General features: G+C 42.2%; 1 protein-coding gene across 2 annotated transcripts in view; it reads left to right on the top strand.

The window, feature by feature from the left end:
* dip2ba (disco-interacting protein 2 homolog Ba) overlaps positions 1-25,406 on the top strand; it is a 38,488-nt gene that overhangs the window by 455 nt on the left and 12,627 nt on the right. The window contains exons 2-20 of one of the 2 annotated variants that reach the window (XM_026331798.1): positions 16,954-17,025; positions 18,239-18,394; positions 18,547-18,672; positions 18,877-19,113; positions 19,206-19,334; positions 19,733-19,744; positions 20,132-20,251; positions 20,762-20,959; positions 21,236-21,327; positions 21,417-21,527; positions 21,790-21,913; positions 22,231-22,340; positions 22,551-22,653; positions 22,783-22,847; positions 22,961-23,054; positions 23,379-23,498; positions 23,608-23,722; positions 24,460-24,599; positions 24,745-24,881. In XM_026331798.1, coding sequence (XP_026187583.1) covers positions 16,954-17,025; positions 18,239-18,394; positions 18,547-18,672; positions 18,877-19,113; positions 19,206-19,334; positions 19,733-19,744; positions 20,132-20,251; positions 20,762-20,959; positions 21,236-21,327; positions 21,417-21,527; positions 21,790-21,913; positions 22,231-22,340; positions 22,551-22,653; positions 22,783-22,847; positions 22,961-23,054; positions 23,379-23,498; positions 23,608-23,722; positions 24,460-24,599; positions 24,745-24,881 — 2,261 coding nt within the window. The remainder of the gene's footprint in view (positions 1-16,953; positions 17,026-18,238; positions 18,395-18,546; positions 18,673-18,876; positions 19,114-19,205; positions 19,335-19,732; positions 19,745-20,131; positions 20,252-20,761; positions 20,960-21,235; positions 21,328-21,416; positions 21,528-21,789; positions 21,914-22,230; positions 22,341-22,550; positions 22,654-22,782; positions 22,848-22,960; positions 23,055-23,378; positions 23,499-23,607; positions 23,723-24,459; positions 24,600-24,744; positions 24,882-25,406) is intronic. The other variant, XM_026331799.1, reaches the window with a different exon arrangement.

A 25,406-nucleotide genomic window follows, 5' to 3' on the forward strand; every position in this document is an offset into this window, starting at 1 on the left:
AGCTAGCAGGGCATGACAAGCAGCATTGGACGGGAGGAAGAGAGAGGCTTCATCCACCGCCTTGTGTTCTCTTTATGTCAGGCCACAACGTGGAGCATCTGATTCGATTTAAAGATGTGTTTCTGTGCCAAAGGTCCCAATGAGCCAGAGCTCAGTGCGCAGCTGTGTGTGGCAGACTGATGTCCAGAGCCCAGGTCTGGGTATCTCCACTTGACCCTTCTCCTGTCATCTTATTTCTACTTCTTCATCTAATATGAATTCAGTAAATCTGTGACCACATGGCTTTGGGTTGGACACCATACAAGCCTTTTACTTGGTCTTCGTGCTCAGCTTTTATGGCAGTAACCCTGTGAGTCATTATGACTAGTGTTGAGATGTTATTGCAAGGCCTGGAGTCATGATCTGCCCCCGGTGGTATGAAGATAAACTCTGTTTTCAGGGATTGTCTGTGATTACTGTAACTAGTATATGACCTTGGTATCGTTCACTGGGGCGATGTAGGTGATGTGTACAGGGCCTTATACACCTGTGTAAACCTGCTATTACTGCAATTATAGGTTTACATACCTGCGCTGCTCACCGTGGGTTGCACTACCCTCGATCTTGTGTGATCTTGTGTTGGATTTTTACATGTATGTGGACCATTCGTTTATCTAAAACATATTCAGACTAACCCATCCCCCAGAGCAGCTGTTATTCCCTGTCCTGCACACCCACTGACACACGCTATCACACATCCCTGACAGTGTCCCTCTTCCCTGTCCATGGCTTCCAGGCTTCATGCATCCACCCTTTTTTTTTTTTTTTTTTTTTTTTTTTTTTTAATATATATGTTTCTACCCATGATTTCCTGAGTGCCGCCTTAAAGTGCAGTACTTTGGCACGTTGTATCAGCCGGTACTTAAAGAAGTGATCCAGTATATTTGTGCATCTGTGGGTTTTAAGAACTGGCTGACCTGTAAGACTAATTCATTATTTGGGTTTAGATCAATCAGTATTTAGTGTTTTGGCCTGACATGTAAAATAATTATACCAATGGCTTTAGATGCTTTAGTCATTGGATTAAAAAGGGTTTAAACTTTACACTGTAGTCTGATAATTCATCAGTTATATCATAGGTTCTCTTAGGGGTGGCTGATACCACGATTTCTTAATAGAACTTTGTCTGCTGAGATCTGGTCATACAGTTTAATCTGTGCTAATATCTTTATTGATATTGGTATTTTTAAATTACTAAACCATCTTATAGGATTATGTCCTTATTATCCACCATTAGTTCTTTTCACTGCTACTTGCACTTTTTAATTCCAGCTGGTCGCTAAGGTTACTTCATATCAGACGGCGTCTAAATTCACCTCGTACAGACTTGAAACTTCCTTGCAGTGACCCACTACAAACGCACGCCTCCTGTGTTTTTCTGATCAGTTAGATGTGGTAAGGCCGTCGCGACTGTTTTGAAGACTGTGTATTTTCGGTGCACCCAAGTTCTCGTGAGAAACACAAGATGCTTGAAGGTTGGGCGCTGACCACTAACATTTCTAAAGTGTGAAAAACGCTTTCTCAACCAGCCCATGATAGTTAAATATTTTGTTTGGGTTATTTTAGTTGGACGTGCATATAAGCCCGCTACTCCCATTATGACTGAACGCATGTGGTATGTTACTACTTCATAGGCATATTTTTTCTTGAGACCACAACAAGCCCTCCTCTGAAGCAAGTGGAAATGCCTGTTCCTGCGTTGCTCGGATATGAAGGCTGGCCTGCTAAATGGCCTCTTAAAAAACAACCCAGTTCTGCTAGCCCCCTGTGACTATGGGGGCACAATGACTACCATTCAGCTGGTCTGAGCCACCATGGCCAGGAGCTCTGCTGCCATTTAGGCCATTCAGCTGAGCTCAGTCTTTGTGTGCACGTTGCAATGAGCTGTCTCCATAGGAAGAGAAGGGAGGGGCTGGTGATTGGTCATACTTGAGAAGTTCATGTGTACTGTGTACTTCTATTAGGAGTGATCCACCCTTCTCAATCTGCTGTCTCTCAGCTGGCCCAGGAGCATAAGGTCATGTCAGGTTCTTCCCTGAAACTAGACTTCCCTAGTTGACGTTGCCCACCATCTGTCAGGAGTGTTATACGGTAGTCTAATCTTGCTGACACAAGATTCCATACGGAACAGTTCTTCATCTGTGAATTAGTAGCGCATGGTCCAGGCATTTCCTTACAGGCTGCTTTTGCGTTTTTAAACTCATGCCTATGACATCTGGAGAAAGAGTCTTGCTCGTAGTTGCATCTCCAGACAGCGTTTGGTCGACGAAGAGTTCAAATTATTGCAAGTTACTTCCTTTCTCAGCTAATCATTCAGGTAACCAGCCAGTTAGACTTCAGATGCAGCAGAAGCAGACTTTTTATGAGTTTAGGAGAAGGTCCACAGCAGACGACAACAGCACTGATGTGGACTCCATCCCTCTCACCCTACTCATCAGCCTCACAGTGTGTAGGAAAAGGCCTGATGGGTCTGTGAGGAAGACTCTCCTCCCAGTCAAGGACTAGGCCTGTGTAAACATCGCTCTTCTTCTGTATTATTTATAAATAGGATATGCAGTAAACTGTTTTTTTTTTTTTAGCTGTTGATTTGTAAGATGTCAAGCAACGTGCTTATTTTGAGACAGATCACAGATGTGTGATATGCACTTCCTCAAGCACAGGCTCATGTGGTGCAAAGCCCTTGTTTTTTGAGGCGGAGGTCGGCACTGGCACAAAAAGAGGAAGAATGACCTTTCACGCTTCATTGCCAAGCTGAAATCTCTGCCCATATTCAAATAATATCACAACTTTTACACACTTTGTAAACAGGTCTACCAAATTATTAGTCCACGTCTATTAAAAGAAGCAGAATACATGGAAAAATGGCAGTACTGACATTTCAATAACAATGACAATATTTTTTTCTTAATATGGTTTTTTTTTTTTTTTTGTACTTATTTGGACATTTGACTAGAGCCTGTGTAGAGAGACTTGAAGTAATTGGAGTGAGGTAAACCCTGATGACATGCAAACTTAACAAAGTGCTGTTAAAGAATATGCAACTACTTCCTGCAACATTATAAAGAGAAGTGTTCAGCGTGTTGAAGAGTTCAAGTCCTGTTTATTCAAGAAAAATGGGCTTGGATCGTTTTCCTGCAACTCAACACTGTTATTCTCAAAAAAAATATGTGTTTTTTTTTTTTTTTTTTTTTTTTTTTTTTAATATCTCGTGTTGTGACAGAATTTGGGGAAATTTGACTTATTATTGATTTAGAATAGCAGCTGTGAGCTGAGATGAGACCTTCTCTTGAGTGTTTTGTAACAATATAATTATAGAGACAGGTAATAAGCACTCTAAACAATTTACTGCTCAGCCCTACTTGCAAAACAACTTGTAAAATTTCTCCAATATTTCCCACTGCTGATCTTCCAACAGTCTCAGGAGTTGTTTCGTTTAGATTTTGCATTCAAATATATACGTGTTATGTTTATGTAAATTGCCCAACAGGGTTAAAATCCAAAAGGCACAAATGATCTTCATTGTAGCTTCAGAGCTGAGGCCTCAGGCCCAAAACAGATGGTGGGGTGTTCTTGGCAGAGGTTTTGCTTTTATTCGGGTTTGTGGGTATTCGGTATGTTTGAACATGCAAATGTGTGTGTACATGTGCCACAACACTGTTTCTGTGAATAGTTAATGATGGCTACGGTCCCTTTTCCTCCTCCAGGGCCTGTAGTAGGCTGAATTATTCACATGCTCTCATTAAATACCAGGACACCCTCACAGACTGGTGTGGGTGGGTGTGTTGGTGTGTATGGTTAGTGAGCGTGACTTCTTTGTGTTCTCCAGGTAGAGGTTCAGGCATGCAAAAACAAAACCAACTGGGACTCCTTTGAATTATTGCCGGGAGATGTATTGACATCCCACTGATCAGCAGTTTAGACCTGTGCATCTCCGGTGTGTGAAACTCACTTTCCACATTAGATGCTTAACCTGCTAAACGAGTTTACATGTAATGTCAGGTAGATCCGGGCAATATGACAGAAATCAACAGTGTTTACTGTTTTTTTTTTTTTTTCTTATACTGAAAATATTAAACTATAGTAAATGCACAGTATTACATATAAAACATTCAGATTGATATTAACTGTCTTCCAGTGTTTCCATATGTTTGCTAATACTTGAACTATAATAAAAAATTACTAGATTTTTTTTTTTTTTTTAGTATAATTTTCTCAGAATCATTTGTATCCACAATAGTATTGTGTTACATGATAACACATTATGATCATATTATCCCAAAAAGCACGATCATTAAATTAGTGAGTCTTCCTGGTGTCAGGACACAGGTGTCCGAGATGACACACGGAAGCCACGAAATAGAGCGAATTGATTTATGTGTACAGAACGCCATTAGGGCTCCTGGTTGAAGCGCATGCGTTGGCAAGTGTCCAGTCTTCTGAAATACATTTGAGGCGGACCCCGCCACTGGAACGGTGCTGTTCTTTGTCTGGAATTGTGCTTTCACCTTCCTGTTAAAAAAAAGTTCCCCATAGCCTATTAATAAATTTCCACAATACGTTAAGATAAATTAACATCCAATCAGTGGTGTTAGATGTAGTCCACTTGTACGCCCCAAGCTAAAATAACAGTATTTGGATATTGGACATTACAGCCCAGGCAGGACTGTATCCTGACTTGTTGGAGCTCAATGAGTCACTGCAATTAGGTGTGTCCTCTTCTCCAGGGCACATCCATCCACTAGGTGAGAGAACCTGTTTTAGCATCATGTTTCACCGGGCTGTTTACTGAGCTCATAGGCATGATGCGAACAGTGAGTCATCATAAGGGAAAAATGAATGGGGATTTTTGTGATATCTCCCAGGATTCACAGCACCCACCTTCATTCACCACCAACCAACCTGAGCTCTCAACTGGACTGTGAAGTACCTCTCTGACGCTGCATTGTGCAGTTTCCCCACTTAGTGCGTTTGTGGCCTGTAGTTATTTAGACAGGGGCCCAGGCTTTTATATACCAGACAGTGTTGTGTGATGTACACTCACTGAATGATGAACTCATTGGCGGCAGTGCAGAAATCAAGACGTGTTGTTTTTTTGTTTTGTTTTTTTTTTTTTTATTTAGTGTTGTTAATGTAGAGCCCTTCCAATCTATTGCCAGGCTATATCCACCACCCTGCAGGCCATGTGACTGTGCTAATGCTGAAGAATGCTCCTGTGAATATAAATAGATCTTGGCTGGTAAGACAAATTCGCCTTCATGCCTGAGGAGGAGAAAACAAGCATCTCTTTGACACAAAAGCTCCGCCATTATTGCAGTGGAGGCCACCCTCTCAGACTCCCAAGGAGTCAGTCATAATGTGTATTTCTTGTCGAGGCTAATGTTCCTGGGTGATGGGAGGCAGCCAGGAGCAATCACATCACATCCAGCCAAGTGGATGGTTGACTGCATGCGGGTCACCGTTACGCCCATGTGTATGAGAAATACCACAGTCTTCTGGGAACTGGCCTCTTCAGGCCAATCAGCCAGCCGTCTGAGCTCATAGGTGTGATGCTACAGGTGTGCTAATTGTTAAATCGTCATGCCAGTGGTTTTAGGGGTTTTGTTTTTTTGTTTTTTTTTTTTTTAATGTTATCTACAAGTTGTGTATAGTTACCATTATGGCTGACCAAATGATATATTATGTTTTGGCTCCATTTCATGTTAATCTGGGGGTGTGTCAAGCTGATCAAGGGAAATGTTGGCCATTTGATCAGTAGTCATAATGAGCCCTAAGAACTATCCCCATTCACTGTGTTCATGTTTATGTAATGGTTGACTTTCAGTGGGATGTTTTTTTTTTTTTTTTTTAACTAACAAAGTCTGAATTGGCAGACAGTGCTTTATGGCATGTAACTTGTAATCATCCAATGTCAAATCTTCACATTATGAAGGAATAATTTTCATATATCAGCAGCTATGTCATCGGGTGGATTTACATAAACGAATTACATCTTTGCATATAGGCAGTCCAGATATTTGGCATACTGACAGCAGAGTGCCACAGAGTGAACGACAGAAAGACATTTATTTTAGGCTGTAATTTCCCCTTCTTTCAATTAGCACGGGCGTATCTTGTACTGCACCTTGGCAGCAAACAAGCACTGATGGCAGATGTTAAGTTCGATGGCTAGTTAGCCGTCATCAAAAACAGTTTGATGCATCTGTAGTGTAAATGTAAACATTATTCGCTTGAGATTTGGGGATTTTGGACTAAAGGTGCATTCCTGATATTTTCATCTTTTAAGATGTTGTTTATCAATTAAGTAATAAATTATATGGATTTTGAAAAAAAAAAAACAAAAAAAAAAGGCCGGCTGTTTTTGGGCAGCCAAAAGTGGTGACTGAACAGTGGTGAATTTTGATAATACCAGGGCTCTGATTACAAACCTGCAGTCCGTCTCTTTGTCTCTCTTCTTTCATTCGTCTGACTCGGCCTCTTCAGCTGATCATCACAGCCTTTGAAGAGGGTGTAGAGAACAGGGTATTTTCTCAGCAGCTGGTCAGTTTCTATATATGAAAGCGCATGCCTGCGTCACAGGAAGGGCTGATGGGGAAACCAGAACTCATGGGTAAAGCAGTCCTGCTGTATATGTACAATGAAAGTTTCCAAAAGGTCAACCCCTTCTCTCAGTCACTCATTAGGTCTTTTTTTTTTGTTGTTGTTGTTTTCCCTTCTGGACTTGTGCCATGCATCTGAATAGCTCTTTTCCTAATTCTTGTGTGGAACCAAAGGGTTATCAAAAATTCCCAGTAAGTAAAAGTCAGGAAACCCTCCCAACAATCCAGTATGTATCGCCCCCAAATGGCCCCTCAGAACACATTGTACTACTGGTTGGCTTGTAGTTATGGACCCTTTAACTCAAATCGGTAACACAAAGGTCATAAAAACACATAGATCATCGTCTCCCGCTGTCAGTAGCATTAACTCCTGGGCAGGTGTGAGCTCATATGTTGCTCATATGTTTATTGCCTTGAATGGAAACATCAGGGTAATATTGACACTTTGCAGTTGCAATTCCGGACAAGCTGTTCTTAGTCACTTCCTGGAGAGGAATTAGACTTGATTGTTTGCTTCTAAGCCCAATCTGTGTTGTTGTGACCATTGTTATGAGCGCCAGACTCGATTTTGTAACGTTAGCGACGCATGGGACTAGATGATTTGTGCATCAAGTACTGTAATACACGGTATTTCCTCCTGTATCACTGGCAGGCCATCCCTCTACAGCAGGTTTGTGTCGTGTCACATACTCCCACAGACAGTGACGACACACCGATGACTGTTGCCTGGCTGTTATCAACATCACATGGCCATAAGTGTTGTTAAACAGCCACTTTGAAGATCAACCAGATAAGCTTTCACTTGAGACTCAGACAGTCGACACACTTGTTAGCGCGCACGTCTTCAGACACCTACAACAGATAGTGCTGCAAGCCAGAAACTAAACTGCCACATGATTGTTGTCAAATGAGATCTCAAGTCTTCCATCCATCCATCCATTATCTATACCTGCTTATTCCTAACTAGGGTCACAGGGATCCTATCCCAGCTCTCTTTGGGTGAAAGGCAGGGGTACACCCTGGACAGGTCACCAGTCCATCACAGGGTCATGTTCAAGTCATTTTTCAAGTAAAATATGCCAAACATTTGCTCCAATAGGACAATTTTGCTTTTTTTGTGGTATATAATAGTAGTATTGCTGAAACTACTAATGGATTAACGTATTGTAGTAAAATAAATGAACTGATTTTAACAATAAATGAGTCATTAATATAATTTAAACACAGTTGTAGGCGTAGTGCAGTTATAGTCTCTCATCTTCCTCACAGATACTACACTGTCACCTAATCCCCTACCTGCCTGTGTTGTAGAGAGTAGCTCGTTGCTAACATCGCCTCATTACAAGTCTCCTGTGACCTTGCAGCTTTAGTTCCATGTGAATTAAAATATTTTTTGCTGACACAGAGCACACAGCATATTTCTCTTTTACCCATTCCTCTATTGTTGCACCTTGTTGAACATCCCTAAAGATTCAGAGCTCTCATTTTCACAGCGGCGATAGATTTCTATTCGGATGACAGGCTGTTTTAATGACTGTCGGCAGTGGGTGGTGCGAGGTCAGGACCGTGAGTTGTCCAGAGACTGGAACGTAGGCATTAAGGGCCGTGTGGTTTCAGTGTCAGCTGTGGACTCAACACCTGGGATGTGAGTGTTCCTCAAAGGCCACTCAAGGGTTATTATGGGCTTATTATATTGATTTAATGACTCATCTGCCTGGCCGACACTCCTCCTTTTACAATTATGTCCTCTTTTAACCCACCATCCATGAGCAATTAAGGTTCAGTCAGCAAGCATCATTTGCACTTCTATCATCTTGAGGTTGATGCAACATGCAGAGGAGATTACTAAGCTCAGATCAGTTTATTTGGAGCACGTTTGGTGATGTGTTCTCTTGTGTGCACACTGACCACACGCGCTTGTTGTAACCAGAGGGCAACAGAAGATGTACGAACTCAGCGAACCTCAGGTCAGGTCCGTCCTACAGTCCCTGACCCCCCCTTCCTGACTACGCCGCCAATGCAGTGAAACCTGATACCTCTTTACTCACTTTCACTCCACAGTTCACTCTGGTTACCCAGCAATGCTATAACACTGGGTTGTCATGCAGTTCGCCAGCCAGGATCCCTCTGTCTTTTACCAACTCCATGTTTTTTCTTTCCCCTTATAGTACAGTTACTTAAGTCATAGTCAACCTACTGACCTGGTTATTCTCTCTTCATAGTTAAAATAAACAGTCTAAAAGTCTCAAAATAAGCCTCACCCTGGGTGGTGTATACTGGAAAAAAGGCTTGTTTTTGTGGTTTGTGCACAGTGAGCGCTGCTGCAGGTTTGCACTGCATTGTGTCTCGTTGTTCATTTCTTAAATGGCTGCTGGAGACAATATGATAGAAAAAAAGAAATACTCAGAATTTATCGAAGTATAGCCCTAGTTGTTATAGTTAAGAACCAGATGATTGTATATGAAGTGATTTAGCCCATTACTTAGATCATAGTCAAAGTCATCCTGTGCACCTAACCCGGGATGCTGAAGCAGAAGCAGCCACATCAAATTAAGCCATTGTTCATTTCTCCATATACACCAGTACTTTTACCACTGTAACATATCAAAATGTCTTCTGTTAAAAGGCCAGAGAGGACGCATTGTAGCATTAGCTACACAGATGTCAGTACTTAGACAGAATCTTATGGACAACTGCTTCTTTGTTTTCACGTTTGTCTCTATCCACGTCAAGTGCGGCAACCTGTCGACACACAGGTGACGTGCAGATGTGCCTGTGTGTGTTGTTTATGACAATACTACCATGCGTCCAGTGGCTAATGCCACATTCAGTACAGGTTGTGTTTTTTGCGGGGATCGCATCAGAAATCATTCTGGCAATCGGCGTCTCACCTCAGATGGTCTCGCTGATCCGTGCACCCAATGCCACACATAACATAACGCATATAGTGTTTAACCGTTCATTTCGGTTCTAACGCGATTCAGGGCGGCCTAATGGAAGAGTGAACTACATTAAGACAACCCACATGTGCCCCTGTGACGTCAGCTGCCTGACTAAGCAATGGACCGTCTACAGTTGTTAAAACAGTCTTATCGCTTTGATGAAGTAATGTGCTCTGACTTTATCCACGAAGCAGCTTGTCCCTGCAGATCTTGTACAACATAGCTCTTATTGTCACAGCGATCCAGATTATAGTGTGTTTATTAGCTGATGGGTAGATGAGAGGAGAGTCTCAAATTTTGATGGGACTCAGTGATATTGTTGATTTAGTCCCAAAAATATTGTTTTTTTTTTGGGGTGGGGTTAGTATAGATGTTTGTGTTGGATAATTTAACCTCTTCTTCTATGTGACTTTCTCATGAAGCCAAAAATAGAAACTAAGCCCTCAAAACTGTAACTATCCCACAGCTGGCTCGCGGGTGCTGTGTAAAGTGCACAATGTAATAGAAGTAGTGGAGGAAGTAGGGCAGTGCTCCCTCCGCACTCCAAAAGAAGGTAATTGGTGTTTTTAAATCTTCGAGGAATTTAGTTTTCTTTCTTTGTCAAAAATAACTTTTAGAATGTTGGCCGTCCGGTCTGAGAATCGGTTTGTTAATCTTCATTTTAATCTTAGCTCGGCCAACACAATTGAGCTTGTATTTTTGTCCAGGAAATGAAGGCCTGGTTCGATTAAATGATTAGGTGCAGGGTTGAATTGGCCGGCAGGTTTAATATGTGTTGGGGGGTACGTTTAATATATCTGCGTCATGCGTTATGTGTTGATTTAGAGATGAGGAAAGGTGGAATTGCCTCACATTCAAGAGAATAACACAGTGGCTTTGATTTGGATTTGTATATGGCCTGTTATTTGCTGTTTCTTCAGCAACTCTTTTGTTTGGTTTTTTTTTTTTTTTTTTTTTTTCTGTTTGGCCTTTCTGTGTAGTTTCCTGCTGCTCTCCTACCAATACCCACTTTCCTGTTTAAATACTACACACAACTTCTTCTTTTTTTTTTTTTTTTTTTTTTTAACTCTTCTCTGCTGGTCTCTTCCTTTTGAATATTGAGTCATTACCCACCATTTATCGGCAAACATTTGATTATGAACAAGATCACAGAGGAATTGACTTTAATGTATCTGTGATAACATGCAGATCTCAGTCTGCTGCATCTTCTTCTCTTTAAATCCTTGTTTTAGTGAAAATTAAAAGGCCCTGTAATATTGATTTGGCCAGCCCAGAGTGGATAACAGCAGCACAGAAATAAATAAGTAAAATGAGATAATCCAATTTGCCAAAACAAGTCGTCTTGTTGACATTTATGAGATACTATAATGGCAGTGGGAAATCAACTGGGTCTGAAACTGCTACCTACATTATCAGATGTTTAAGAAGTGATTCTGGGAAAATTTTTATTCGGCATTCTCACCCTCTGGATTCTTGAATATTCCTAATAATGTTTATGTAGATTTAAAATTAGATATTCATCTTTTTTTTTTTTTTTTTTTTGTTCTGATTGACAAAATGATTCACATATTCTGTATCTGATTGTTAAGGTGCTCAATGTAAGTACTTCAGTAATGGCGGTATGTCAACATTAAATGGCAAATTTAAAAATGCATATACCTCCTGTTGCTGTTTTCTGAGGTGGACCAAATTGAGTTAAAACAGTCTAATACAGCAGTCGTGTAATGAAATGAATTGAGGTTAGTGTGTTCAGTGTTCGTTGAGGCTGTTTTAGAGATTTTTTTAGTAGATTTTACTTCCTGTGATCGTTTTGTAGTTTGCAGTTGACGCTGCCGTTGAGCTGTGCTGCGTTACGCTGTGTGGATTTTGAATGTTCCACTATGTTTGCATGGGTTTTCTCCAGGTACTGCCACAGTGCAAAGACATGCAGATTGGGATTAGGCTTTACTGTTGACTCGAAAATGTCCTTAGGTGCAAATGTGAGTGTGACTGTCTGTCTTTATGTGGAAGCCGGGTTATATTTTCTCAATGATTTATCATTGAAACTTTGGCTAAAATTTGAAAACAAAAGAGCCTGAACAATAAAGTTGGTACTCGACTCTAGTAAAGAGCCTCACTAAAGCTCAACAAAAAGCAAAAGTTGCTGGAGCCCTACTCAGCGATGATTTGACAGAGCTGCTAACCGCCAAGACCTGCTGGCTCCACTGTTTAAGAAGCCAAAAGACAAACTTCATCTCTTTTTCCAATAGTTCATCTGTCAAGACAAATTACACTTCCCCAGTCCTTTTTTTTTTTTTTTTTTTGTCTTGCTCAGAAAACCCCCACTAGGATAAGCGGACTCCCGGAGGAATTGTAGGCCTGCTTTTGGAGTGGAAAACATTGGTCCTGGATCCATGAGGCCTTTTTACTAATGTTCGAATCATTTTCCAGACATGAACAGAATACCCTGAGAACTGATAGCCCGTGATATTTAATAGCTGTGATTCATCTGTTGATAGAATGAGAATAAACACGTGCACACTTAGATGCGAGAACCCTACACAGTCCTAGATAAGATCCCTGTACAGTCTTTCAGTTTGTCAAGGTCCAATACCTCAGCCAGTATTTTACCAACTGGCATTCAGGAATACAACTGAAGAAACTGGAAATTTACAGATTTCTTTGTGTGTAAATGGTTCTGCTTTTAAACACAAACTGTGGAACATCTACTGTAACAACCAGGTACCACTAAACGGCCTCGGTGTCAGAATCGTTTTATTTGCGTTTCCTGCTAAGTGTTATTTACGCATGATCTCAGCACAGGCTGCCCGTTGTTTCTGTGTTTCTGCTTATAGTCTCTATAAATAAGATCCTGTGGGTGACGTTAGTTCCTCTCCGCTCGGCCCCAGTGTTTGTGTGTGTATTTACATGTAAGTCTGTGTTCCGTGGCTGTGGGTGTGTTTCTGTCTTCTGTGTCAGTTGCTGCGGGTGGGTAACCTTCGTTTTATCTGTTTCTCATGCGATAGTTGTGACATTGTTGTATGTCAGCATCACATTCGTTACAGACAATAGTCCACTGTTGAACAAATGCATCTTTATGGAGTTCAAACCAGCATTGTTGGCTAGAAGCCCAAATATGACCTTAGAGGGTTAGAAAACAGGCTTACATTTCAGACTTGGACACAAGCCTCAATTCAGACTTTTTTTTTTTTTTTTTTTGGCTTCTATCCTTTTAACAGGTCCACACAAATGTCCAGATGGAGAGGTGTAATCTGTTAGGTTATATGTAATCTCAGATTACAGATTAGGATAAAGCCAAAAATGTGAATGTTGGATGATTCACACAACGTGAATCATTATTTATACGCTATCTGTTTAATCTGTGTACTGTAGTTAATGTCGCTGAAGTGTGTGTGTGCGCGTGTGTGTGCGTGCGTGCGTGTGTGTGTGTGTGCGTGCGTGTGTGCGTGTGTGTGTGTGTGAATAGTCACGTGTCTGCAAGTAACCTGTGGCACGTAGGTGCCTGTGTGCGTGTATGAATCAATACTGAGAGACAAGAGGAAACTGTGGGTGACAGAAACAGTCGCCCACTTCCTCCCAGGCTAATCTGCCTCAGTACGTGTTGTGAGCAGGCGAGGGTCCGAACATGATATGGATGTTAATGACAAAGCGCGTTTACATCACTGCTGTTGACACATGCTTTTTTAGAGAAGTGGAAAAAAATGACTCACTGTCTCGTTCTTGAAAATGGGTGAATCCTGTTCATACATGATGGTGGCATCAGGTGAAGCACACCATGAGTGCTGGTAGACTGATCAGCTGACTTCTTAAGACATTCAGTAACTCCCAACACTCACTTATACACACTCACAGATAAACACAAATGCTGTACCTCTACACTTGTATTATACTGCTTTTACAGTGACTCATCCTCTCTCTGTCTCTGTAAGTCTGCTAGCACCGACTATTAGCTCATTATTCTGTGCTCTCTCTTCTGGATTTTATTGCTATGAAACATTGTAAATCCTGCGTTTTCTGGCCTGTGGGACGCTGGAGGCGACATGTCCTCATACAGCTATAACCCTGGGCGCTTCCTTTATACTTTCAAATCATCTGAAGACACTTGCGCACTTGCTTTTTTTTTTTTAAAACTACCAGTGGATCATTTTCATTTAAGGAAATGAGCTGTGAGTGCAACACAGACAGAAAACTTTGGCAATAAAAGAAGTGCTTTACTAAGCCTCTCAGGTTTTCCAAAACTGAGAACACTTTTCACAAGCCAGGTAATATATCTTCAGAGGGAAGTGACAGCGGCTGTTGCTCTGATTGAAATAATAACTGGTGTTGTAGTTGCAGTTTTATATAAATGTCTTGGAGACTTGGATCGGTGTGTATGTGTGTGTTTGCTGATGGCAGCAGCTGGAATTAAACCGCTTGTTCAGGTAATCAACATAAATTAAACAATCATTTCAAGCTTTTTTTTTTTTTTCAAATAAGAATATATTATTTCACCAACCGCTGAATGACCTGGAGGTTTATATACAGTTTCCAGTGAGGACTTGTCTCAGTTGATGTGTGTGTCACGGTATAGTCGCACACACAGCATGGTTTTATAACCATAACCTCAGCCTTTCCTTCCTAATCCTCTCTGGCGTTGTGCTTTTCTCATACCACTGTTCATTACTCATCATTTATTCATCCATTGATGTGGTATTAGTCTTCCTCTTCGGTGTTGTTAGAGAAAGCCAAATTAGCCAAAACCATTACTAGAAGAAACCCAGGCAACAAAAACTGAAACGTATCAGTTGCAGTTAGAAGATATGTGTGTTTAGATTCGATGACAGAGGTGTCCGAGAGGACATCAGACTTCATCAGAAGCCGCTGACATTATTTGATGATGATTCATCTTCTGCTGATGATCTGTGAATAGAGCATTTAAGGCAGTGTTTCAGGCTCTAATATGCTGGATCAGACCAGAAAATGCCACACACTGCAGATTAACACTGAAGTGTTGAGCAGGTCCAGCGTATGCACGACGCACGATCCACATTTGACACACTGACACACATCTGACAGAGCAGGTCTAATGCCACTCTGCTCTGAGCTCAGTCAGCACTCATTCCTACTGTAGCACCCTTTTAACCTGCACCAGCTAGGGTGTGCGCATACAGATACATTCGCTTCCCGCACCTAAGGGTTTTTTTTGGCCAATGAGCCAGCTTTTCTGGCCAGTTGGCCCCACTCTGTTAGCGCGGTGCTCTCCAATCAGCACATTCCTCTTTCTCTGGACAGACACAGGGAGACGAATTTTGGCAGTGCACATACTGGGTGGGGTCACACTCATATCCTGTCTCCTGACCTCAGATTACACACACACACACACACACACACATACAGTCACTGCACTGTTTGGCTCATGCTCACACTCAAAACACCACATTTTTGCTCTCAAAACATTCAGCTTTTCCTCTGTTTTGAAGCAGCTGTCCCAGTCACTCACTGCCCGCCACCAATCACAGAGCCACTGTGGTCGTGCCAGTCGGCGCTTGTTATGCTCCACACAAATACAGACTCCGCTCTGTCTGTTAATGGCCTTCCTCCTGCCATCTTTCCATCCCACCCTCCCTTAGGAAGCATTTGGGCAGCAGGACCGGGCTTGACAGAACAGCGTCTCCAACAACAATGACCTCCCAGTCAATTACAATTAATTTGCTATTGATTGCTGAGATCGCATGTGTCAGCGAGTGTTTTATTCTAAGTAAACAAACTCGTAGCATTCCTTAAAGTAAGAAGAAGCAAAGAAAAAGAGGCCGTGACACGCACGAGTCTTGAGTAGATTCCAAGCCTGTGTGTTTATCCAGGCACGAACTCAGCGTTGAATGCTGACCACTCTATTTTGAGGTTTTTTGTTTTTTGTTTTTTTTTAAATACAGAGAATGACAAAGCCCCCTGCACTCAATCACACACTCCTCACTGTGAAAGTGTCACTGTGTGTCCCTCTACTCCCTCCCCTGTTTCTCGTGACTTTGCAGTTGTGAAACCTCGAGGGGGGGGGGGGCTCTTTCCTGATTCCCTTGTTTGTCTAGTCAAGCACTCCATGCCAGTGCATAAGTTACCAGAATGTGAGAAAGCTTTAAGACACAACATGCAGCATGTTGAGTCACACACAGGACTCCCCACCCAGTGCCGGATTATCCAGCGCACCTCCCTCCAATCTGCTGGTGAACTTTGGCTCCCCCTCTCTTTTCTCATTTTCTTTCCATTGTTGTTTTATACACACACTGGGCTGTGTTCCCTCTCGCTTCCGCCGGTGACTCTCACCATGTGTTTATCACGCGTCCCCCCCCCCCCCACCACCACCACCACCACCACCACCATCATACCCCCCCCCCCCCCCTTCTTCTTCACATCTACCCTCATTCTCCCTTATATTTGCTTTTCTGTTTTGTTTTTTTTTTTTTTCCTCCTCCTCTCAGCAGTACGTTGGCCCAGTGTCTCCTGTGTCACCCGTGGGAGAGGTGTCAGTGGACTGAGGATAAGCAGCCCATTTGTACACCGCACTTGACATAGCATACGGTGTTATCGCTGGACATAGAAGAAGGGGGAATAACTGAAAACGTGTGGGAGCTTGATTGTTTGTATGTACAAGGGGAGTGTGTATGTATGTTGGCTAGGGTATGTCTTGCATGCGTGTTTGCCGCACAAGCACATTGTGTGTTTTGGGGGTCCCAGTTCAGTGGACTTTGTTATGCTTCTTTTGCTCTGCAACAAACTCTGGTAAGAGGTGGGAGTCTTTGCCAGTCCAAGGTCGAATGAGGAAGGGGAGGCGCTGGGTGTACAGTGGGGAAAAAGAGGGGGAGGTGGAGGAGATAAAATGGTCGAGTCCCATGTGAAACTGGCTCACATGGCTTCCTCTTTGGTCTTCTTACTGTTCCAACTGTTCCCGATAGCCTTCGGTTTTGCCATTGTTTTCTGCCTGGCATAATTATCTGCTGGTCACTCTAATCATATTTGGGTTTCATAGCCAGGAACAGGTTTTTGTGCACGCGTCGTGTTTGCTAAGCGGGTCTAATGTAAGGCTAAACAATGGCGTTATCTCCATGTCTTGTTGTTAATGGACTGAGCCATCAACATGTGGAGTGCTGATTTAGCTTATAGAGGATTATTATTATGACTCAACCCTTGCAAATGTATTAGCTAAAGCAGCAGCTGTAGGTTTGTGCGTGTGCGTGTGCGTGTGCGTGTGTGTGTGTGTGTGTGTGTTTGTTTGCGAGAGGAGTGGTGTGTATACCTCATCTGGTTTGTGTGTGTGTGTGTGTGTGTTTGTGCACTTGTCCAATGTTTGTGTGGTAACTATGGCTAACATAACGGTGTGGTGTCGCTGTCCTCTCTCCTAGGTGACATCACGCAGAAAGGCTATGAGAAGAAGAGAGCCAAGCTGCTGGCCTCCTGCATCCCCCATTTGCCAAGTAAGACCAGCTCCTCTTCTATTTGCTTGTCCTCAATCTCCTTTTTAACCCTTCCTTCTTTTCCTGTTTAATTTAGACCTCTTCTGTCAGCAATTTTGTGTGCGTGTGTGTGTGTGTTGGTCAGTCTGAGATGTGGAAAATCATGAATTTTTTTTTCATTTTAATAAAAACTGGGACTACACTGGCCGTCCATTCAAACTTTAATTATCTTAAGTTTTCCGAGAGAATTTCTGGCTTTCTGTGGCACTCTAGTGGCCAAGATAGGAACTGCACTGATAATGATAAATTTGTACTTAACAACTTCCCTAATAAATGCAGCAGTTGGACAAATCCCCAGAAAAACAAAACCTCTGTATGCAACAGAGTTTGTGAGCACTCTGTTTTTCTTAACAAGTATCAGCTTACAAGCAGTCACAGCAGTAGGGAAGTACCAGTGTTTCACAGTATGACAGTGAGCCAGCCACCCCTGTTCTCACTAGTAAGCTGATCTGTTTGGATTTACTTAGCCAGCTGCCTTGCGTGAGGGTGTGGTGTTTCCTCAAAAATATTGCTCCACATTAGCACTGGCATGACAAATTCTTCTTCATGTTTTGCTGTAATCTAACTAACTTAGGGGAATTATCATCTTCTTTTTCTGCTAGTTCAGACTTGGCCTGTTTTGGCTTAAGCTACAACATGACACATGATACATACATGTTTTTGTTTTCTGAATGGACTTAAGTTATATTTCTGCTGGTTTTGTCCTGGATGCCAACCAAGGCAGATACATGGGAGCTTTGAAACTTCAAAGATCTCCTCCTGCTCCTGCATCTCTTCCCTCAGGGCCCCTCATCCATCCACACCTCCACATCTCCACAGGGACCCTGTTAGCTCATGCCTTCTGGGAGGACAGTTGACTTAAAATATATTTTCTTGGACCTAACCTCATTTCTTGTATTCTCTTAGCAGTATAATATCATCAGTCAAGCAGTATAATATCATCAGCCAAGTACATGTCCTTATTTTACTTCACGGTCACAGGCTCCTTAGTGAGGCTAAATTTGGAGAGCTTCTTGAATTATCATACAATATTTATGCCTACATGTTGATGGAATTATGTAAAGCAAGAGTGCATTGTGTTGGTGTACGGCTTTCCAAATGCTTGCGTTTATTTGTTAATGTTGACCCACATCTGTTTTTATTGATTTTGTGCATGCCTCCTTCTGTTCTGTAGATGTGGATCTGTCTCTGCCAGATGTACAGCTTTCTCCAGGGCACAGTGCTGACCCCAGTCCAAGTCCTGAGGCCCCAGGCCCCTCCACCTCCTCAGCCTCCAGACACCACCGCGCACACCGCAGCGGTGGGGCCAGAGATGAGCGCTACAGATCAGGTACACTGCATGCTACGCATAAAAAGCACACTTTTAAGCAAGCCATTAAAAACATCATATAAAGACTTTCCATCTATATTAAAACTAACCTGTCAGTTTTATTTTTTTTAATATGTGCTTTTATATCTGTTTCCTTCGTGCTTTATATGTAGACATCCACACGGAGGCTGTGCAGGCAGCGCTGGCCAAACACAAAGAAGAGAAGATGGCACTGCCTATGCCAACAAAGAGACGATCCGCCTTTGTCCAGTCTCCCTTAGACACCTGCACACCTCCAGGTGAACTAGATTTCTCACACGCAATGGGCAGCTAGTCAGTGTAATGTTTATGTGGCCAGTTTTTTGATCAGGATCCAGGATCAATCCCTGAACTCCCTGCAGGGCAAAATCATAAATATGTCACTTAAGGGCTGAATAATAAAAGACTCTAGTGAATGAAACATTGAGGCAGAATCAGAAGATGTTTGTTTCTCTTTACGTCAGACACATCTTCTGCATCAGAGGATGAGGGCTCACTACGCAGAAAAGCAGCTCTCAGTGCAGTGCTAGCCCAGACCCTGCAGAGCCCTGATTACTGGATCAACCGCTCCGTCCAAAGCTCCTCCACATCCTCTTCTGCTTCCTCCACCCTCTCCCATGGAGAGCCCAAGACCCATCCTCAGCCCCAGCTTCAGCCTGCTGTTTCTTTGTTGGCCGACGTACTGGCCCACACACGCATAGGTAAACAGCGCTCATAAACAGCTCCAATATTAACGGATACATAAGAGTGATGAATGGCTTTTTATTTATGATTATGGTTCTTTCTTTTACAGAAAACAGTGTCCCCCCAGATGTGACATCTTCAACCCCTGAGGAAAGAGGGTCCAGGGTGGACCTGCCTCCAGCGGTCAGGGGCATGAGCCGTGGACAGAGCCGCTCCAGCATGTTGGATACCGCTGACGGTACACTCAGACTCATACACACCAGGATGTCTATAAATGTCTGTTGGTCCCGTAAATGCACACAAAATGTATGTTTCTGGTAATGATGGGGGGAAAAATCACAACCAGCTATTTTCTGTTTCTTGAATTGCGTGGAGTTTGGATACTGTCTTCTTCAAATCGTGGCAATTGAATGACATTTCCTGTTTTGCATTGAATGTACAGTATGATTCGTGGCTTTGCGGTGACGAAGTTGATTGGAGTATGCTCAGATCAATAAACCCATTCTCATCCAGGATCACCTTCATCATCATCATCCTCATTTCACTGTGTGGTGAATGCTGCTAATGACACATATTTTGTGTTCTTTCTTTTGGGTCCATTAATCCTGTCCCTGTCTTGCCTTTCATTTAAAAAAGGAAAAAGAAAAGGTAATATAAATCGAAACCGGGGAAGGGGAGGGATGCTGAAAAGGCCTAAATGATCTTGCTTTCCAGCCTGGTGTGTGTCTCTCTATCTTTACGTTTGTCTCGTGTCGTAGGTTTTGACTTAGAGAATCTCTTGTAGTTGATTTTCCTAAAGATCACCCAATCTGTGTCTCTTCAAGTACAAATTTCCCTCTCAAATCCTTCCTGCTGCTGATCCTGATCCTGACTGTGTGCTAGCGCGTAGAGTTCTGCCTGTGTGAGCGTGTGTGATAACGTAGAGGTTTGTGTTAGAATAAAATTGCGTGTGTGTGTGTGTGTGTGTGTGTGTGCGCGTTTGGGTTGCTTGTTTGCAAATGTTTGTGACAGCGGCTGTTTTTGGTGTTTGTCCAGGTGTACCTGTCAGTAGCAGGGTGTCCACTAAGATCCAGCAGCTGTTGAACACACTCAAACGACCCAAACGGCCACCACTCAGCGAATTCTTCCTTGATGACTCTGAGGAGATTGTCGAAGGTGAGACACATGTTCTTGGTCTTTTTTTCTTTGGCAAAAGGAGAAAAGGTGGAAGCTCTCACTTATTCCCACATGTACACCTATACCAGAATTTCATCATCTCATATAATCCGTTATGCCCTTATCTAAAAATTTGCTCAGTTCTTTATAATGTCAGATTTTTCTGATTATTTATACAGGTAATAACAGCTAACACACTTTGAAAATGCTGTTTATATAGTATTAATGGAAACTTAACCTAAAAGAAATGGCCAAAATTAACATATCTACCATTTTGCATTAGCCTGAGAGACCTATTATTTTCAACTAAACCACGCAGATCAGGAATAATTTAGTGTGGAATTCCTGTTGCCTGTTGAATGACAAGCTTATTCATTGTCCACACACATTTCTGTGGTCACTCTCTTAGAATGAACCCAGATTCCTGTGACAAATCAGTTATGTTGCTTTATTGTGAGGTTATGCACTTATTTATAGCTTCTTTTTAACTAACTGTTTATCTATGCCCAGTTCCCAGGCCAGATCCCAACACCCCGAAGCCTGAGGGACGTCAAATCATTCCAGTGAAGGGAGAGCCCCTTGGAGTGGTCAGTAACTGGCCTCCTGCCCTACAGGCTGCCCTGGCTCGCTGGGGGGCCACCCAGGCCAAAAGTCCTGCTCTCACTGCTCTGGATATCACTGGCAAACCCCTGTACACACTCACATATGGTGAGCACCACCTGTACTCTACAGATATGTCAATATAAACATTACAAAACATAAAGTTTTTAGTTGAACTTCTCAGTTTATTTTTTGCATGTGAGCTGGGTCAAATGAATAAATGTGTTCAGCGGGAGCAGAGCAAAACACCTACATCAGTACATTTCCACAGGTTTTGGAGTGGGTTGTGGAGTTGAACTGTCTTTGATTGGTTATACAACATTAATACCTAGTATTTAAACCACATAGACATTTTACAATAACCTTTACTTTGCTTCTCCACAGGCAAACTATGGAGTCGCAGTCTGAAGCTGGCCTACACACTGCTGAATAAACTGGGAACCAAGACAGAACCTGTCCTGCAGCCTGGAGATCGGGTAGGAGTCTGTCAGCCTTCATTCAGTGTATATATATATATACTGTATAAGGGAGCACGATTTTGAAAATGAAGTTTTCTGTTTCTTAGGTGGCGTTGGTGTATCCCAATAGCGACCCTGGTATGTTCTGGGTGGCTTTCTATGGCTGCTTGTTAGCTGAAGTCATCCCTGTGCCCATTGAGGTACCACTGTCACGACAGGTAAAGATTTCACTCTTGTAAAATTGCTCTGTGTCGATGAGCGAGAAATATAAAATCAGATGTCATTGTTTGCAGTGGAGACTGCAGACAAATAAATAGAGGAAGCATTACATTGACTGGTACATCTTTATGATACTATCAGTGTCAGTTACCTTGAATGATAAAAGGGTAAACTAGGCAAATTGTGACTGAGCAGCATTTTATTATACTGGCCTCTCCCTGTGCATCACAACACGCCCGACCCTAATCTGTCTCCCTGTAGGACGCTGGTAGCCAGCAGATCGGCTTCCTGCTGGGCAGCTGTGGTGTTAGCCTGGCACTGACCAGTGAGGTGTGTCTCAAAGGGCTGCCCAAGACACCAAATGGAGAGATCATCCAGTTCAAAGGTCAGCCACCCCAAACACAGCATTGTTGATGCTGCTGGCTCAGCAAGACTCTGTGTCAGTCTCCTTGGGAGCAATTAGATAAACTCATTATAGAGAATATACATTATTTTCACTGACCAATTGGATGGATGTTTGTGTAGTAATTTTGCTTGTAGAGTATTGGCTGTTCACCTTTAACCTTTAAACCAGTAGGTGTTAGGTCATCATTGTCACTTTAGGGCAGCTTCAAATTTCTGCACCTACACACACTTTTTTTGCTTTGTGTCAGCTACTATATTTTCATCTGTTTCTGTGCTGCTGTGATTTATGCTCACCAGGATGGCCAAGGATGAAATGGGTAGTGACTGACACCAAGTACCTGACCAAACCATCCAAAGACTGGCAGCCTCACATCCCCACTGCGAACACAGACACTGCCTACATAGAGGTATTATTTATGTAATTATTTGCGTATTTCAACTATGTTTTATTGCATTATTCTGATCAGAGATAAATTACAGGAAACGGTTGCTCCTACTCCTACTTCCAGTGGATGTAGCATTAAAATGCATTCATAGTTATTAAGCTTGGTTTATTTGTCTCTCCGTTGCTTGTGCTCTTATTTAACTTTGTTGATGTTGATGTGTGTCTATCAAAGTACAAAGCTAGTAAGGAGGGAACAGTGATGGGAGTTGCTGTTTCCAAGATCTCCATGCTGACCCACTGTCAAGCCCTGACCCAGGCCTGTAACTACTGTGAAGGTCAGAGCTCAGCAGTTTTATGAAACTGCATCACAGCTTTTACAGTGTTACCAGATTTACCACCAAAAGTGCAGAGCAAATGATTGCACACACCTTCAACTGATGTGCTTTTGGATTTTGATGTCTTAGGTGAGACACTGGTCAATGTGTTGGACTGCAAGAAGGATATGGGCCTGTGGCACGGCGTCTTAACGGTGAGTTTATATGCAAAACATTGTACTACGTATCCAGAATAGTCATTTGATTTAATATTTGATTTGTATAGTATAACATTGACACTGTGCATATATTCTTTTCTCCTTTGCAGAGTGTCATGAACAGAATCCACACCATCACAGTGCCATATGCTGTCATGAAAGCCTGTCCCATGTCCTGGGTGCAGAGGGTCCACATTCACAAAGGTTTAGCTAATGTTCAATTTTAGGTTTTTATTTCAAATTTGCACAGTTTTACTACCATTGTGTTTGTTGTCTGTGTCATTTTAAAGGTGTTTAAACTGGTAGAACATAGATTTAAGTGAAAAAACAGGGTTAGTATTAAGAGATTTTGTTTGAAATGACCAAAGTAGACTTAAGCATGACAACTGCTTACATACAAGAGCATTAAACTGAATAATACTGGACAATGAAAGCAAAAATCAAACAGTCTAGTGAACACTAGGTAAGCAATGAAACAAACTGTAAGTTTTGTACCATATATAACATGTCCCCATTATCCTCTCATAGCACGTGTGGCCTTAGTCAAATGCCGTGATCTCCACTGGGCCATGATGGCCCACAAGGACCAGAAGGACACCAACTTATCCTCTATACGGATGCTTATTGTGGCTGATGGAGCAAACCCTTGTGAGTCGCTTCTCCTCACAAACACAGTCGCCGTGTATTGAAGAACGTCCTTATTTGGCCACTTTAACATGGTACTCTGATACGATAACACTTCCATCTATCCATTCAGGGTCTGTGTCGTCGTGTGATGCCTTCCTCAATGTGTTCCAGTCTCATGGTCTGAAGCCTGAGGTCATTTGTCCCTGTGCCACCTCTCCCGAGGCCCTGACTGTGGCCATACGCAGGTAAGACATCTGTATACTCACACGATCTTGGAAGAGACACTTATTCACTACAGTTCAAAATTAGCATAGTCACCATAATAAAGAAGTTTCTTTAATGTGTTCAAATGAGGAAGACTGTAGGAGTCAGTGAGAGGAACAAAGATAACAGACACTTATGATTTTGACACCAACTTGCATGACTTCCTTGCTTACACAACTGGTCGCTCACTATGTCACAGCTCACTGGTCAGCATCGGTTTTTCTCTGAAGTTAAATAAATGGATAATTGATAATTATAAAGGATCAACTCACTTCCAAAGATTATTTTTGAATAAAGTCTTAACTTTACCATCCCTACTTTTTCTGTCTTTAAAAAAAAAAAAAAAAAAAAAAAAAGATCCACTTGAAAAATTGTGAAACCACTGCACGTTGAGACTGGTAGTTTGACTTCTTTTGTGCATCAGCAGAACTCAGCAAGATGTCACTTTTCTGCGCGCCTCCCTGTCTGGCCTGCTTTGTTGTCACACTGTAACTTCCTATTTTAGGTTCATGTCGCATGCTGCGCAAGAGCCACAATTACATTCTTGTATCGACACAGTCTCAATTTAAAACACATCAAAGCCAAAGTTAAAAATCTACAATGTTCAGTGTATAAAAATGTTGCTCACATAAACTATAAATAAATGCATACAAATGTACAATTTAAAATTCTGTTGAAAATTATAGTGCAAAATACATATTTTCTGCCTTCTCTGTAGGCCTGGTGCACGAGGGGCTCCGCTACCTGCCAGGGCCATCTTGTCGATGGGTGGGCTGAGCCACGGGGTGATCAGGGTGAACACAGAGGACAAGAACTCTGCTCTTACTGTTCAGGATGTGGGCCACATCATGCCTGGAGGTCAGTCACTACCACTGGTCTTAAGTGCAGCAGCCGATACGTTTACTCTATAGCATAAATGTAAAATAGTTTACTTCCTTCCTCTGTCAGCATCAGTATACATGCTATTGTAATGTTAATGATCAGTCCTGTTTGTGTGTTTCAGCTCTGATGTGCATTGTGAAACCAGACGGGCCTCCCCAGCTGTGTAAAACAGATGAGATAGGAGAGATTGTGATCAACTCTCGGGCTGGAGGCACCATGTACTACGGCCTGCCTGGTGTCACCAAGAACACATTTGAGGTCAGTCGAGGTGTAAATCCTGTGTTAATGAACTCCCTGTGTAACTAATGTTCTTGATACACTAAACCTCTACACAGAAAAAGTAGTGAATGTAATAAAATAGTGAAATAGGGTATAAAAACGTGTTACTGTTGTCGTACACATAACTGATATCAGACAAATGCAGATTGCAGATCATTAAAGTCAGTTGAAAATATTTTTAGTCCTTGGGAATGAAAATCCATGTGATCTGTCCAGCGTGGTCTCTGTCTGGTCGGATGCAGTGCCCAATAACCCTGCACAGAATAAAACCAGTTTAGGAAATGGGTGAATGGGAATTCATGGCTACTGACTTAAATGATCCACTAGATGGAGCCACAGACATCATGCAAACTCTCTACTGATAAGCTTCATAAGATTTCGTGTTGATATATCTTTCCAGTTATTCTGATAAGTCTTTGTTCAATAAATGTTATTCTTTCTTGGACCTTTTAATGTTATTACATAATAAACAAGGCTAAACAGAGTAAGCTTTTAATTGCAGTG

Source organism: Mastacembelus armatus, chromosome 7, assembly GCF_900324485.2.
Source record: "Mastacembelus armatus chromosome 7, fMasArm1.2, whole genome shotgun sequence".
Taxonomy (NCBI): Eukaryota; Metazoa; Chordata; class Actinopteri; order Synbranchiformes; family Mastacembelidae; genus Mastacembelus; species Mastacembelus armatus.